The sequence below is a fragment of the Lissotriton vulgaris genome, chromosome 2_1, assembly GCF_964263255.1.
Source record: "Lissotriton vulgaris chromosome 2_1, aLisVul1.2, whole genome shotgun sequence".
Taxonomy (NCBI): domain Eukaryota; kingdom Metazoa; phylum Chordata; class Amphibia; order Caudata; family Salamandridae; genus Lissotriton; species Lissotriton vulgaris.
Window position 1 is genome coordinate 1,409,058,497 of NC_141687.1, and position 17,648 is coordinate 1,409,076,144.

The following is a 17,648-nucleotide window of genomic DNA, read 5'->3' on the forward strand; positions in this document are numbered from 1 at the left end:
CTTATGCACAAGATCTTTAGACAATATATTTCATTAGCTGATGATTTATATATTTTTCCGCTGCTTTAGAAAAAAGCGAAAGCCAGTTTTCTGGCTTAGCTGGATTCAATGTAGTTTAAAAAAAAAAGGGGATGACAGTGGAAGGACGGTATGAAGGAAATACCTATGGCCAGGCAAAACAGGAATTCAGAAACATTTTCCTGAAGTTTGTGTGGAAGAATGTAAGTGGAGTAGCTTTTCAGGACTAGTTCTGGAAAATAATGTCAATCACCAAAAGTCGTGAATCTGCATACATGCGTGCATGTAATTCCAGGGGTGCTGATTTACAGTTTTATTTATAGAATCTGGCCCACTGCATCTGCGGCACAACTCAGCACGGCACAAACTGCTTGCTAGGTCCTATGATTTTTTGATCTACAGCAAAGATGATAGTTTTTAAACCACAGTGAATGTCTGTTTCTGATTTATTAGTGCACTAAAGGACCAATATACAAAGCCTTTTTGCTATCTCAAACCGTGTAGTTCACAAATTCCAAGGATCTGCAACCACAAAAGGGTTTTCCTTACGCACAAAATCTCTTTTACGAGTTGGAAAATTGTTTCTGACCCTTAAAAAGGCTTTAGAAATCCTTTCCTAATCTCAAACAGAAGGGGGTGTGAAAAGGCTGCCACTCTACCTTTTGTGATTTGGAAACAGGGCCGGACTGGCGGTAGCGGGTACCGGGCATTTCCCCCGTGGGCCGCTAGGGCAGGGGCCGATTTTGGGCCCCTGAGGGCCGTTTTTGTTACAGGCTCGTTTTGGCAGCATACCTTCAAAATCGGCCCCTGTAACAAAATCGGCCGAAACCGGCCCTGGCAAACAGCTCTGCTGCTCCCAGGGGGGGCCAGCTGAGCTCTTTGCCAGGGCCAGTTTTGGTTCCCATTCTGGCCTTATTTGGAAAGGAGCGTATCAATGGTATCTGACTGTAACTGAGGTGGCAAACTATTGATGAGTTACTGACCCCTAAGTTGGAATGGTAACTGGTTCGCTTTGTGAATCAAGTCAGTGGCGTCAAGTGGAGAAGGCCGTGGTCCTAAGAACCAGTTCTTGCTCCCCCAATATCTTCCCTTCACCTTCCTGCACAAAAACAATCAGAAGAGGTGTTTTCCTCTTTCTTTGTGTGTTGTAGAATGCAGCACGCACCGAAAGAGGAAAAAAGGAAAAGAAATAAAAGTATTTATCCTTGTTGTGCCATCTTACGCCTCCCCTGAGGAGGCTTTGGATTCTGACACTTTCCCAGGTTTATGAAACTTTGTATATCTGGGAATGCTGCAGTATCCATGGGTGTTGCGTGGGAACACCCACAGCAACACCCATGGAACGCCTCTTTCAAGCAAAGTGCTGCGAGAAAAGGGGCTATATTTACAAGGACAGCAAAAGCCACGCTGGGTGGCTTACCTTGTCCTTGTAAATATCGAGCACCTCACCGTGCGTCTACTCTATTTGTAATGTTAGCACAACATCTAGCTCAAGTCAATCTAAAGACTTGCGTTGTAATGGCATAGTGTGGTTACATCGCGGACGTTGTAACGACCGTGATGTAACAGCATTGCGGTGTACTGACCGCGATGTTAAGGATGTTTCCCCTTATTAATACATAGCTCGTATCGCAAATTACATTCCCATACACAGACTGGTCAATGTGCAAATAAGGGAAACATCACTTACAACGCAACTTTTACAACGAGATACCATTACAACGCAACTTTTACATCGCAAAAACTTTTACAACGCATGTATTTACAACGAAGGTTTTTACAATGCAGGTACCTTTACAACGCATACCATTACAACGTAAGTATTGGTAAGTATATAATTATATTTTAAATGCTATATGTTTGGGGTAAAGGGGTATTTTTAGGGTTCAGGGTCAGTTTTGGGTTTTTGGGTAAAGGGGTATTTTTGGGGTTCAGGGTCAGTTTTTAGTTTTTGGGTAAAGGGGTATTTTTGGGGTTCAGGGTCAGTTTTTAGTTTTTGGGTAAAGGGGTATTTTTGGGGTTCAGGGTCAGTTTTTAGTTTTTGGGTAAAGGGGTATTTTTGGGGTTCAGGGTCAGTTTTTAGTTTTTGGGTAAAGGGGTATTTTTGGGGTTCAGGGTCAGTTTTTATTTTTTGGGTAAAGGGGTATTTTTAGGGTTCAGGGTCAGTTTTTAGTTTTTGGGTAAAGGGGTATTTTGGGGGTTCAGGGTCAGTTTTTAGTTTTTGGGTAAAGGGGTATTTTTGGGGTTCAGGGTCAGTTTTTAGTTTTTGGGTAAAGGGGTATTTTTGGGGTTCAGGGTCAGTTTTTCGTTTTTGGGTAAAGGGGTATTTTTAGGGTTCAGGGTCAGTTTTTAGTTTTTGGGTAAAGGGGTATTTTGGGGGTTCAGGGTCAGTTTTTAGTTTTTGGGTAAAGGGGTATTTTTGGGGTTCAGGGTCAGTTTTTAGTTTTTGGGTAAAGGGGTATTTTTGGGGTTCAGGGTCAGTTTTTAGTTTTTGGGTAAAGGGGTATTTTTGGGGTTCAGGGTCAGTTTTGGGTTTTGGGGGTACAGGGGTACAGGGTAAAAATAAATTAAAATTAAATTTAAATTAAATTACATTAAATTATATTTTTTTAAATTAATTTACGATTATAAAATTAATATATATTTAACAATACTTACGTTGTAATGGTATGCGTTGTAAAGGTACCTGCGTTGTAAAAACATTCGTTGTAAATACATGCGTTGTAAAAGTTTTTGCGTTGTAAAAAATGCGATGTAAAAGCATGCGTTGTAATAACATGCGTTGTATCGACATAGATCCTGCAAATGAGAATGATACATCAGGCCCAGAGATCCTGCCTGGACAATCATTAGGAAAAACATGCATCCTTGGCATTTGCCGCCATGCCTTAATTCAAGATAACCAATTATACTAAAACAATAGACAACAAGAGATTGTAAAAGGAAAGTCCAAGATTGGAACATGGGGTAAAGGTGAGGAGGGGAGTTTGGTCACCCTATTTATTTATTTACTTCAGCTTCTTGTACAGTGCTTTATGTCCTCCTTTGGTCCCAACAGACTGCTGAAAGTTCAGGAGGAGTGGGTCTTCTATTGTTTGTTCTCATGGGGCCTTACAGTCCAATCGATGAGGTGAAACCTTGTCCGAGGTTTCATAGTCACAACTTCTTCCCTAAGCAAAGATCAGATATGGGCGGCTTTGAGAAGGTCCATTCCAATTTTTTCGGAACTTCATGTAGTTTGCTTTAGCTGTTAGGTGTGATTTCAAGAATTTAAAGAGGTGGGCCCTGCACACCCAAGGATCTGTCTCTATGTTTCATCCATTTGAAGGACCATTGGGTGATGAGGTGACAGAACTTTAATGAAGATTCTTGGTTGGAGCATTGGGGAGGAGGGGCTAACAAGTGTAAGTATTTTGGGCCTTTTCCCAATAGGTTTAGTGATCAGTGCAAGGGTTGAAAACATTATCTTTGCATCCTTTGAGAGCCAGTGTAGGACTTTTATCACTGCTTTAACGTGGTTGCCTTTCTGTGGGTTCAGGCACATTTCGGCTGAATGACGTTGCACCTTTAGAGCAAAGTAACCCCAGAAGTCTTACAGCCTTTTTAGGCCTTAGCTGTGTGGTGAATCTTAATTCCTTGGGCACCAGGAGCCACACTCGGCTATATCTGTCACTTTTAGGGCGTTTCACTGAAAAAAACGGATTAGTTGAACATTTGAGTTAATCAATGATACTAACTCAAAGCAATTGATAGGGAGCATTTTAAAGCTCGTTCTTCAGACCTTTCTGAGGCTGAATCAATTATATAATCTGCTAAAGAGTTGTGATAGGTAGACTATGACAGGGAATCATCTTTAATGTAACCAACATCAATCACACTTGCCACAGCTTGCAATCTTTTTTCTTTCAGGACAGACAGTGTGCAGACTTGGGACTCAGCGGCCATGCTACAAAATTGTCTACTTTCACGACGCTTCCCGGCGAGTGAACTTCGAGGAAGCCCAGCAGACCTGCAGGCGGGACGGTGGACATTTAGTCAGTATTGAATCTGAAGCAGAGCAAAAACTGATCGAAAAACTTATCTCTGGGCTCTCCGCGTCTGATGGAGACTTCTGGCTGGGTCTTCGCAGGCGGGAGGAAGAGCCTGAGAACTCAACAGAATGCCAGAGTTTATATTCATGGATGGATGGCAAAAAAGCAAAGTTTTGGTACGTAGAGTAACGTCCAAGAGGTGTGGGGTTCAATATTAGGTATCGCCATTGCTTTATTTATGCCGGTCATTGCCTGAGGTGGCCACCAGCAATCGTTTCTGGAGTCCAGGATTTACGTTTCATCATAGAGAGGCTGAAAACTGAGAAAATAGGAGGAAATATATAGTGAAGCGATGACAAAGGAAGAAAGCACAGAATAAAATGACCTTGCAAGAGTGAGTTAAGGTGACAGTGGAGTAGGGGTGGAAGACGCAGGCAGGAGGTAGAATCAAGACTAGGCAGCCTTTGTATTCAGAAACTCACGTATTCACCAGCGGGCTCACAAGAAAATGCTTGTGCCCTTGTACCTATTTATCCATTTAATTTTTTACAAATTATTATTGCTTGTTGGATCAAAAATGTAGCACAACAGTGTGTGCATCTGTTGTATGTGTACAAATGTGTATGTGTTGTGTGTGCGTGCAACAATGTTTGTGGGTATATTATCATATGGGAATCTTTTTCTTCTGCTCCTTAAAAGTGAAGATATTTTTAATTAATTTCACCCCTATGTCAAATAGAAACAAGCATTTACAATGCAATGGTCTCGGCATTGTTAAAGTTAGAGCTATTGGCATTGCTCATTACTTTTATTTATGTTTTTGTTTTTAAAACATAAATAAATGGCATTGTCATTTACAATGCCAATAGCTTAATCGCTCGCAAATGCGAGACCTATTACATTTGCACCCACACACAGAGACACACACACAAAACCACACACACACACAAACACAAAGCAAACCACACACACATACAACGCCACCCACACTGAGCAACCTACACAGAGCCACGCTCATTGAGAAGTAAAAGGTCTTTTAAAGACCTGTCAAGTACTCGGGTGTGACTGTGTGTGTTCCTGAAGCTGTTTCAGCCGGGCTCACATACACGAGCTGGGGGGGGCTGGGGGAGCAGGCTGTAGTGTAGCCCTTTGAGTGAAATGGATGATGCGCGCCCGGAGCTGTGGGTCCCGTGACACACGTCCCCCGCCCCCAGCAGGGAGGCACAGAGATGCCCGCCATGAGAGGGAAAGAAGAAGGAAGACACAGAGATTCTGATCCCCCCTGCCCCCCATGAGAGAGGCACAGAAAAGGTGGGTGGATGAATGATGGGTGGATGGATGGATGTAAGGCTGAAGGATGGATGGATGTGTGAAAAGGTGGATGGATGAAAGGATGGATGGATGAAAGGGTGGATGGATGGATGAAAGGGTGGATGGATGAAAGGGTGGATGGATGAAAGGGTGTATGGAAGGAAGGATGAAAGGGTAGATGGATGAAGGATGTATGGATGGATAAAAGGTTGCATGAATGATGGATGTGTAAAAAGATGGGTGGATGAATGATGGGTGAATGGATGGATGAAAGGGTGGGTGGATGGATGAATGATGGATGTATGGATGGAAGGATGAAAGGGTGGATGGATGAAGGATAGGTTGGTGAAGGATAGATGTATGGATGGAAGGAAGGATGGAAGGGTGGACGGATGAAGGATGGATGGATGAAAGGGTGGATGGATGTATGGATGGATAAAAGGCTGCATGGATTAATTATGCATGGATGGATGTGTGAAAAAGTGGTGGGATGAATGATGGGTGGATGGATGGATGAAAGGGCGGGTGGATGGATGTATGGATGAAAGGGTGGATGGATGAAGGATGGATGTATGGATGGGAGGATGAAAGGGTGGATGGATGAAGGATAGGTTGGTGAAGGATAGATGTATGGATGGAAGGATGAAAGGGTGGACGGATGAAGGATGGATGGATGAAAGGATGGATGGATGGATGGATGGATAAAAGGTTGCATGGATTAATTATGCATGGATGGATGTGTGAAAAGGTGGGGGGATGTATGGATGAAAGGGTGGATGGAAGATGGATGGATGTATGGATGGGAGGATGAAAGGGTGGGTGGATGGATGAAGGATGGATGTATGGATGGGAGGATGAAAGGGTGGATGGATGGATGAATGGATAAAAGGTTGCATGGATGGATGTGTGAAAAGGTGGGGGATGAATGATGGATGGATGGATGGTAGGATGAAAGGGTGTATGGATCGGAGGAGGAAAGGGTGGATGGATGGATGAATGGATAAAAGGTTGCATGGATGAATGATGGATGGATGTGTGAAAAGGTGGGTGGATGAATGATGGGTGGATGGATGGAAGGGTGGATGTATGGATGGAAGGATCAAAGGGTGGATGGATGGATGTATGGATGGATGGAAGGATGAAAGGGTGGAAAGATGGATGTGTGAAAGTGTGGGTGGATGAATGATGGATGGATGTGATGAGGTCTAACAGGCGCATTTATGGTTCTCAAAAGTTGGTGATGAGGAGTAGCAGTTTCTAGAAACGTTTGTCGGAAGGGGGTCCTTACGCCTAAAAAGGTTTTATAAGGGGGTCTCGGCATCAAAAAGTTTGAAGACCTCTGGGTTAGGCTATGAGGGGGGCGGTGTCACTGAGGGCTGGCCCTGCATCCGAGGGCTGGCCCTGCATCCGAGGGCTAGCTCCAAGGGGCGGCGCTCTCTGTGTACACATTACTCAGTTTCCCATGTGATTTAGAAGCTCCGCCTGTACCGCTTTGTGTCTCATTCACTGACAAACTCAGCGCCTGGAAGCAGAGCCGCCTGAAAGACATGCCTGTGAGTGACAAGGGTGATATTTGGGAGGAAATGTAGGGGAGAGCAAATGAGGCATCGACTTGAGGAATTAGGGTTCGGGAGTGTGGCTGTGCCTTCGCAGGGCTGTTTTGGCACCCCATGTTGCATGTGTTTTCCTTCACACTGGCCTCTCAGGTGACCCACACTCTTCAGTGTTCGACCCCCTCCGAGCTGGCACCTGCCCTTTTCACAGTAGACCCCCTTCTCCACTCGCACTGATATATGTATATTACCGTTTTTTTGTATACCATAAAATGGACGTGCCAACTTTTTATAAAGTTTGTCCTTCTGAAAAAGCCCCTCCTTGTAAAACAAGTCGATGCCACAGTAGAATTGATTGTGGGTTTTTTTACGGATCCAAAACATTCCTCTTGGCTGAATATGTTCACATATCTGCACACACAGTCCCTAAACACGCCCCTCTGTGCTGCCTCAACGTTCTCACGCGGAGTCCTGAAAAATGGGCTCACACTACCTCACCCGATACCCCAATATGTCGTCTTCCAAACTGCCCCCTTCCCTGTGCAACAGGTAGCATTCCTCCTGTCCCTAATATCGCGCCCCCACAAAATAATAGCGGTGGATTGAAATAGCCCTCCATCTATACGCTGCAAAAAACACCCACATCAGGCGCGGGGTCAAAGTATGATGAATCCGTGTAACAAAAGCGGAGAGTGGGTGAATGGATATCCATCGCACTCGTGAGTGACTGAGACCATTACCAGGGACCACAGTAAGCAAAACGGAACGCCCAATGCAATAAAAAAAAAGTGCACGTCGCCTCGCAGACCACTGGAACCCCCGTCTTTGCAAACTTGGGTAACAAGCGGGACTCCGTCTGTGCCAACTGCCCTACCCCAAAGCAGCACAACCTGCAATTAAACTAAATGGGTAACAAAGACAGTAAATCACACACGATGACCTAGGTCGCGCTGCAGCTTCCATTTGTGAGTAACTATACGGAATTTCGGGTGCGCAGCTCTCACCTGGCCGGTAAAAGGCAGCTATATCAGCGTGCTCCTTTGCTGTCTCTTCAGGGGGCTCAGAGATTCACTTACAGGATTTCTGGTGAAAAACGCGGATAACAGAGGTTGAAGATATTGCAGCGCTTCCGAATGCTCAGTCTCTTCTCCATGTTCTTTTCAGCGGCTGGGAGCGGGACGGTTTCCTGCAAGAATTGTCATCACTGGCTAGATTGGAGACTGGTACACAATCACTCAGTTCCTCACTACCCGTCGTTTTGTCAATCTGGGAATGTACAGAGTAACAATGGATATCCATCGCACTCGTGAGTGACCGAGACCATTACCAGGGACCACAGTAAGCAAAAGGGAACGCCCATTGCAATAAAAATGTGCACGTCGCCTCGCAGACCACTGGAACCCCCTGTCTTTCGCGGAGTCCCGAAAAATGGCCCCCACACTACCTCACACCGATATGTCGTCTTCCAAACTGCCCCCTTCCCTGTGCAACAGGTAGCATTCCCCTATCCCTAATATCGCGCCCCCACAAAATAACAGTGGTGGATTGAAATAGCCCTCCATCTATAAGCTGCAAAAAAACACCTACTTCAGGCGCGGGGTGAAAGTATGATGAATCCGTGTAACAAAAGCGGAGAGTGGGTGAATGAATATCCATCGCACTCGTGAGTGACTGAGACCATTACCAGGGACCACAGTAAGCAAAACGGAACGCCCAATGCAATCAAAAAAAGTGCATGTCGCCTCGCAGACCACTGGAACCCCCGTCTTTGCAAACTTGAGTAGCAAGCGGGACTCCGTCTGTGCCAACTGCCCTACCCCAAAGCAGCACAACCTGCAATTAAACTAAATGGGTAACAAAGACAGTAAATCACACACGATGACCTAGGTCGCGCTGCAGCTTCCATTGGTGAGTGACTATATGGAATTTCGGGTGCGCTGCTCTCACCTGACCGGTAAAAGGCCGCTACATCAGTGTGCTCCATTGCTGTCTCTTAAGGGGGCTCCGAGATTCACTCGCCAGGATTTCTGGTCAAAAACGCAGAGAACAGAGGTTGAAGATATTGCAGCGCTTCCGAATGCTCCGTCTCTTATCCATTTTGCTTGCAGCGGCCGGGGAAAGCCCGCAATCCATCCCCCGCACAGAAAGGCAGCTCCATATCTAGAAAACATGAAAGGACCCAGGAAAAGGGAGGGGGAGGGGGGGGCCCGAGGGAATCACTCACCACGCGGAAAAACAGCGTCCGGGGGCACTGAAGGAGATACTGCTGCTGTAGGTGCCATGGCCGTCGAGCTCCGTCTCTGCCTGCTGCTGGTTGAAGATATTGCAGCGCTTCCGCATGCTCCGTCTCTTATCCATTTTGTTTGCAGCGGCCGGGGAAAGCCCGCAATCCACCCCCCGCACAGAAAGGCAGCTCCGATATCTAGAAAACATGAAAGGACCCAGGAAAAGGGAGAAGGAGGGGAGGGGGGGGGGGCGAGGGAATCACTCACCACGCGGAAAAACAGCGTCCGGGGGCACTGAAGGAGATACTGCTGCTGTAGGTGCCATGGCCGTCGAGCTCCGTCTCTGCCTGCTGCTGCGTCTGTCAGGGCAAGTCACCGCGCATCGTCAGCCACCGTCCAGGAAAGTAGGGACCGGCTTGTAATTAGGGACCGGCCTGTAATCGGGTGGCATGAAAAACGGCACAAACATGCGTAAATGGGGGCAGAGGCAGAGGCTCGATGCTCACCTTCACTGCGGTGAAACAAAATGGCGGCCGGGAAGCTCTGAATTTTTCGGAATTGGGGGCGTGGTTTTGTGGTTCTGAGTGACAGACAACGTCACTGTCTAAAGAACGCAAAAAATCACGCCCCCAAATCCGAAAAAGACGGGGCTTCTTTGGAGGGATGGGTCTCTCCTCCAATGGCTGGCCTCCATTTAGGAAGCCAGCCAATGGTGGAGAGACAGGGCAGGGGGGCTGGACCTTCTGCGCTACTAGGACTCATTAAATCTCCGGCCTAAGACTGCGCAAGCGCAGCCTTTTAGGCCTCCGACCTAAAAAGAAAAGTATCTATAAGGTAGTGAATAAATGTGGTGTCTCAGTCTGGGGAGCAATTGCCACACTAAGGGCCTGATTTAGATGCTGGCGGGACCGCAACAGAGTGGACTTTTTGGGTGGTCTTCCCGCTCGCCTACCTGGCGGTTCATCCACCCAATTAAGATGCTGGATTTCAATGGGAGGGAAGATCGCTGCCGTTCCGCCGACTCCGCCAGGACATCGCTTCCTATCCCGATGGCGGGATGGGCTGCAGGTGGTGGCGGCAGTCTAGCCAGGATTCATGCCATTGGTATTTGGATGTGGGCTGTTTATAAGAGAATTCCAACTGGAATCCCGCCCATTTCGAGTCCACCTCTTCTCCTTCGTCTAGGTCCCCCCCATCCTGCTGCACCTTGACCACTACAGACCCACTCCCCATTTTGACGGAATCGAAGGTAGGTGTCTGTGGTATATGCGGATTTATGTTGTATGGTATGTGTATGTTGGTGGGGTGCGAAGCAGTATGTATAAATAGTGCACACTACACATATCCTACAAACACATATGTACACATACACAACATATATATGTTTTATGTAAAAAAGTTAATGTTGTCTACCTGTGTCCCTACCACCGCTGTGGCCCCCATCAGTACTCTGCCTCCAGGACAGTGTTAACCCATCGGGAACATTAAAATCAACTTGGCGGTACCCTGCTGTCAAGACAGCAATGGTGAGACCTTCACCAGCATGGTATACCGCCGCGGTCTTGCCTGTATTGCCTATACATCTAAATATGGCAGAGGTAAGATCATTGGCTGAGTGGAGTACTCAGTCCCGCCGGCGCATTGGGCCGGCGGTCGGACCACCAAGATCTAAATCAGGCCCTAAGTGTTAAATAAGATGACCACATTTTGTTTATTATTTTCCTTTCATTAAATGTTGCATTTTTATTTTGTGAGTAAATATGAATGAAGCTGTAACATTTACATATTCAATAATACAATCAATTTCAATTTCAATTATGAAACTTTATTTGTTTTTTTTTGCAAAAAAAACATTAAAGTTGTGCAAACATCATAAAACATGGCATATAGACTCAATAGCACATGAGTACAAAATAGCGACACCATACAACCAATATGACCAATCAATAGTACATAAATGTTTAAAGACAAGTAGCATAATATTTCCTATTAGTTGTATCCAATAACTAATATGATTTAGATCTCAGAAGTTTTCTCCCAATCTTGAATAAACTACCTGGCTAAAATTCACAATAAACGTTTTCTGTGGTCCCGAATTGGCGGGCATGATTCTGTGGATTCCTTCATCTTTAGCAGTTGGGTCTTCTGTAGCTCCAAGGGATCGAGTTGGGGTACCATGCGGGTGGACGGCGTCCCCCCACTTATTTTACCGGGTGGACGCCGTCCCCCCTGCCTCACTATTGTTTCCTGTAAAAAGAACCGAATGCCTGAGGCTCCGGAGCTCTTCCGGGACAACCCGTGAAATGTAGAGACACCCACAAATGCGACCATGCTACAGTTGGTGAGGTCGCGGGGCTCTATAACAAAACCATGTGTAAAGCACACACCAGTCGTTTCTATACACTTTAAATATCCAGATTTCTGTTTAATACGCCAAAGAATGGGTGGGAAATACGGACTTTGAACATCTTCCGAGGGATAAGAGCTTTCAAACCAACCCCTTGTGCCCCCCTCTCTGCCAATAAGCCGAGCACTGGCCAAGAACCTCTCATAGATAAGAAGAGCAACACTTGGAAGCAACCTTAAACTCAGCCATAAATCTGAAAAACATATGATACACTAAATCAGCCAGCCAGGCCCTGAGTGCGGAGGGGCGAGAGAGGGTCAAAGTGCAGGACTCGCTGTAATGGGAGGGGACTACCTTCCGTGACGTCACTTCCTGTCGTGACGTCACTTCCGGTGACACCCCCTAACTTGGAGCGTCCCCCCACTTCTTCTTATAGGACTTGTACCCTGTGAGCTCCCATTATAGATTACCTCTTCCGATCCAATCTCTGACCTCATTCCAGTGTTTTGAGTTTGCTTAAACCAGATTGCAGGAGGGCCGCACCATATTGTAATGATAACCAGTGACTATGTACATTCGTTCCAATTTAGATTTAATATTATGCACATTTATCTCATGTTAATGTCCTTAACATATGGTATGGATCTGGTCTACGTAGACCTAGCTTTGACTGCCTATACTGTGTCTATAATTTTTAGTAGAAGAATTCCGCCACACTATCCGGAAAAGATGGGCAAGATAGGAAGTAGGCAGGAGGGTGAAGGTTCTTAAAGCAAGCAGCGCTCTTATTATAAATTGTGGTTGGGTGAATTGTGAACCCTTCCTTCTGCTTGTGATGTCATATTTTTTTAAACAATCCCGACAAAGGCAGAGCGGTCAGCATTGGTCAGGGAAGTCTGGATACATAATGGATTACCAGGTAGTCACATCAGATACATTTGCCTACAACAATTAAAATGGAACTTATTTCCATAGTGAGGGATTAACCTGAAACCCGATATGGATCCCGCTCAGCACAAATTATGTTTGAGACCTTTGCAACCAATGATTGTCTACAGTTTGGTGTTTACATGTTCGTGCAGAATGTATGTTTTTTGCAGCAATAAATATGTAGCAAATGCCTTTCGCTAACAAGCATATGTTAAAGGGGAAAAGTGAAAAATGTTATTTCTCGTTTGTATGGCCCATCGCCGTCTTTTTGTTTTTGCCATCACTACTTCTCAGATGACACAAATCCTATTTTAAAGAGGAAGAATAAGATATGTTTCCATCTTTAGGTGCATGCGTTTACAGTAGTTATTTATGAAGAGATTCCCCGAGGTGCTACCCTCCACTTTTAGGCCACTTAAATGAATGGCTCTTATGCATTCCTATTTAACTTTCCATTTCACAGAATAAAGGAGACCGTGGATACCAAGGTGGGGTTTAATAACATTCGTAAACGTTCTAAATTAAAGATATGTGAATGCATTACCAGAATAGAACGAAAGATATCAGTTGCTCCCGTGAGCTTTACATTTCAAATTTTAAAACAAATTCATAATTAAGGCACTTGGGATTTCCCTGACATCCGTCAATTATGCTAAACCTGCATGAACTGCACAATGCACACTGCACAGTGTGTCCTGGAGGGTCAGACGCATGCCAGATATTCAGGATAACCACTCACTGTTGATTGGGGAAACAGCCTTTATTGCGCAGTCATAACGAAACATAACCATTACCACGCATCCTTTACAACGAAAATACCTTTATCGCGCATGTCCGTTACCAAGAAGCATTTTTCACGAATATGCCATGGTAAAAGCATATTCGTTGTAATGGATGGTAATGGTCATGGGTTAGGAACTCAGGGCCGAGCAGGGGACTGCGGCCGGGGGTGGGGGGCAACTTTCGGGATCAGGGCCAAGAAAAGGGGAAGACTTAGGGTTCAGGAATGGACATGGAGCTGTGGCAGGTGGCGGTTTTAGGGCTAGGGGACCTACGGGAAGAGTTACGGAACACAGGGTCAGACAGGGGACTGAGGCAGGGGTGGCAGCTTTACGGCTGAGGGCCAAGAAAAGGAACAGACTCCGGGTTTAGGACCGGGCAGGGGGTGATTTTAGGGGTCAGCAAAGGCCAGGTACAGGCATACCATGCAGCGTTGAACTCACCTCTGCTTCTCAGGCCCCATCAGGCTCTACCTTGGACCCGCGGACTTAGGGTTCAGTGATGGGCAGTGGGCTGCAGCAGGGGAAAGTTTTCTCCAGTTCTGGCCTCTCTGCACCCGTCAGAATATGGAAGTCCATTCACAGTGTCTATTTAGCACTGTGAACACAAGGATATGATGGACGGTGCTGAAACTTTTCAGACACTCACCTCCAGTCACAGATCTGGGTTGAATTCATCATCATTCTTTATCTCACTCTGCCACCCCAGTTCAGACCCAGCTTTATGCAAATCAGTCTTGGCCCTGTGCCTCATGGGAACAGTCCAGCCCGAACTGCTAAGCTATGTGGCAAGTTCTGCCTTCTTATGATTTGTTTCACTATATCAGTATTAGAATTGTATTGTGTCATCAAAGGAATTGTAGTTATGCCATATGGTCATGTCATGTAGGAATTATATCTATGTCACTGAATTCTATGTTAGGATTCAAAGGAAAGCTTAAGCTGTTGGTGAGATTGAGTACAGGTTGATGGATGGGATCCTCTAAAGAATAAACCTAAGAAGAAACTATTTCCTGTGTCCAGTCTTATGCAGGAATACCCCACCATGTCTTTCCTGGACCAGAAACAAGCATGCTGGGACCAGTTTCGGGGTAACACCCTTCTTCAGCCAGGCTAGCTTGAATCCAGTGACAAAGTGAGCAAGGGACCCACGTCTGGGCATATCCTACTAACTTAGTGCCAACAAAGCAAACACAAGGAGATGATGGACGTAGCGCTGAAACTTTTCAGACACTTCAGACTTTAACCCAGATCCTTGTGACTGGGAGTGAATGCTTGCATTGTCCAGCATTCCGTCCATCAATCGTTTCATTTGCATATGTCGCCCTAAGTGGGAAGGGCATGCCCAGACGTGGGTCCCGTGCTCACTACACCACTGGATTCAAGCTAGCCTGGCTGATGAAGGGTGATGCCCTGAAATTGGTCCCAAGATGCTTGTTACCGGTCCAGGGAAGACTTGGCTTGGGAGTTTGGGCTGGACTGTTTCCACAAGGTACAGGGTCAAGACTGATTTGCATTTGGCTGGGTCCAAACTGGGGTGGTGTGGTGAGCAAAAAAAATATGGATTTAACCCAGATCCTTGTGACTGGGGGTGAATGTTTGCATTGTCCAGCATTCCGTCCATCAATTGTTTCATTTGCATATGTCGCCCTAAGTGGGAAGGGCATGCCCAGACGTGGGTCCCGTGCTCACTACACCACTGGATTCAAGCTAGCCTGGCTGATGAAGGGTGATGCCCTGAAACCGGTCCCAGGATGCTTGTTTTTGATCCAGGGAGGACCTGGCTTGGGAGTTCTGGCTGGACTGTTTCCACAAGGAACAGGGTCAAGACTGATTTGCATATGGCTGGGTCAAAACTGGGGTGGTGTGATGAGAAAAATAATGATGAATTTAAACCAGATCCTTGTGACTGGGTGTGAATGTTTGCATTGTCCAGCATTCAGTCCATCAATTGTTTCTTTTGCATATGTCGTCCTAAGGGGGAAGGGTATGCCCAGACGTGGCTTCTGTGCTCACTACACCACTGGATTCAAGATAGCCTGGCTGATGAAGGGTGATGTCCTGAAACCTGTCACAGGATGCTTGTTTCTGATCCAGGGAGGACCTGGCTTGGGAGTTCTGACTGGACTGTTTCCACAAGGAACAGGGTCAAAACTGATTTGCATATGGCTGGGTCCAAACTGGAGTGGTGTGATAAGCAAAAGAAGGATGCATTTAAACCAGATCCTTGTGACTGGGGGTGAATGTTTGCATTGTCCAGCATTCCGTCCATCAATTGTTTCTTCTGCATATGTCGCCCTAAGTGGGAAGGGTATGCCCAGACATAGGCCCGTGCTCACTACACCACTGGATTCAAGCTAGCTTGGCTGATGAAGGGTGGTGCTCTGAAACCGGTCCCAGGATGCTGCTTTCCGGTCCAGGAAGGACCTGGCTTGGCGGTTCGGGCTGGACTGTTCCCACAAGGAACAGGCTCAAGACTGATTTGCATATGGCTGAGTCCAAACTGGGGTGGGGTGGTGAGCAAAATAATTATGGATTTAACCCAACTGGTCCCAGGATGCTTGTTTCTGGTCCAGGGAGGACCTGGCTTGGGAGTTCGGGCTGGACTGTACTCACAAGGAACATGATCAAGACTGATTTGCATATGGCTGGGTTCAAACAAGGGTGGTGAGCAAAAGAATGATGGATTTAACCCAGATCCTTATGACTGAGGGTGAATGTTTGCATTGTCTAGCATTCGGTCTATCAATTGTTTCTTTTGCATATGTCGCCCTAAGTGGGATGGGTATGCCCAGACATGGGTCCCGTGCTCACTACACCACTGGATTCTAGCTTGCCTGGCTGATGAAGGGTGATGCCCTGAAACCGGTCCCGGGATGCTTGTTTCTAGTCCAGGGAGCACCTGGCTTGGGACTACGGGCTGGACTTATTCCACAAGGAACAGGGTCAAGACTGATTTGCATATGGCTGGGTCAAAACTGGGGTGGTGTGGTGAGCAAAAGAATGATGGATTTAACCTAGATCCTTGTGACTGGGGGTGAATGTTTGAATTTTGTCCAGCATTCCGTCCATCAGTTGTTTCCTTTGCATCTGTCGCCCTAAGTGGCCAAGGGTATGCCCAGACATGGGTCCTGTGCTCAATACACCACTGGATTCAAGCTAGCCTGGCTGATGAAGGGTGATGCCCTGAAACCGGTCCCAGGATGCGTGTTTCCGGTTCAGGGAGGACCTGGCTTGGCAGTTCGGGCTGGATTGTTCCCACAAGGAACAGGGTCAAGACTGATTAGCATATGGCTTTGTCCCAACAGGGGTGGTGGGCTGAGCAAAAGACTGATGGATTAATCCAGATCCTTGTGACTGGGGGTGAATATTTGCATTGCCCAACATTCCGTCCATCAATTGTTTCTTTTGCATGTTTAGCACTGTGAACAGATCATGTGGTGAGAAACAACAAAAAACTGAAACATTCATGCCAGTACATTGCAGCGGCACACATGCCATTGCCAAGGTAATTCCTTTACCAAGCATGCCAATTGAGCACCTATATGCCCTTACCAAGCATACTTTTATGACAATATTATCGTGGTATAAGCATGCGTGGGAAAGGCATATACATTGTAAAAATTATCTCACAAATTGCATGTGTGGTAATGACACATGCATTGTACAGGCAACAATGTAAAGGCGTGTGTGGTAACTGCGTGCATGGTTACATCATACAGACAGTGATGGCACTGGTAGTTGTATCCTCTTGCACCTAGTAAAAGTGTTGTTTGGAGTGGGAATAATGTGTGTGTAGACTTGTGTTGGAACAGGTGTAGCCTAATGGTTGGCCTCTGTTGTGGTGGACTTAGTCTCGTGGAGGTGTTATCCACCATAGGAGGTCTGGTCTACAGGATGAAATTTAGTGTACTTAGACATTAGTGGTAGTGGCGCCCGGTGCGACAGTGCTTGTTGGTGTCCCCAATAACCTCCTCCACAGATTTCCACACGAGCACCCTGTAACAGTGCCACGCAAGTCTCCATAACCACGCCCTCTCACATGCTTTGCTGCATGCAGCTCTTTGATGACAGAAAGTAGAGCTCACTGTTCTATATATGGATTTTAACTTATAAACTGCAAGTAACAAAAGGATCTCCCTGACAAACACAGCAACCCACTGGCTTATTTGCGTTATAAGCACATTGTGATCTGCATGGTACACATGCTTTGCTCTGAGCTTCTTTATAGTGAGTCAAAACTTCCACTAGACAAAACCCCATCTCTCTCCAGCAGAAACATTAACCACAGAGTTGTCTTGACATTTGTATTGTTGCTGGAAAAATGCTGGAGGCAAGGAACGCGTGGTTGCTTTTCGTTCCATAATATTTTTGAGAAAATGGCTCCTACCAAAGTTAGCGCCCAGTGCGTGGCACTTTTTACACTGCCCTAGAGCCGGCCCAGCTGAAGGCTG

At 46.3% G+C, this 17,648-nt stretch overlaps 1 protein-coding gene across 2 annotated transcripts in view; it reads left to right on the forward strand.

Moving 5' to 3' along the window:
* The window catches only part of LAYN (layilin), a 98,219-nt gene that overhangs the window by 61,274 nt on the left and 19,297 nt on the right, over positions 1-17,648 (forward strand). The window contains exon 2 of one of the 2 annotated variants that reach the window (XM_086957172.1): positions 3,906-4,225. In XM_086957172.1, the coding sequence (XP_086813298.1) occupies positions 4,200-4,225 (26 nt within the window). In that variant the 5' untranslated portion in view covers positions 3,906-4,199. The remainder of the gene's footprint in view (positions 1-3,905; positions 4,226-17,648) is intronic. The other variant, XM_086957171.1, reaches the window with a different exon arrangement.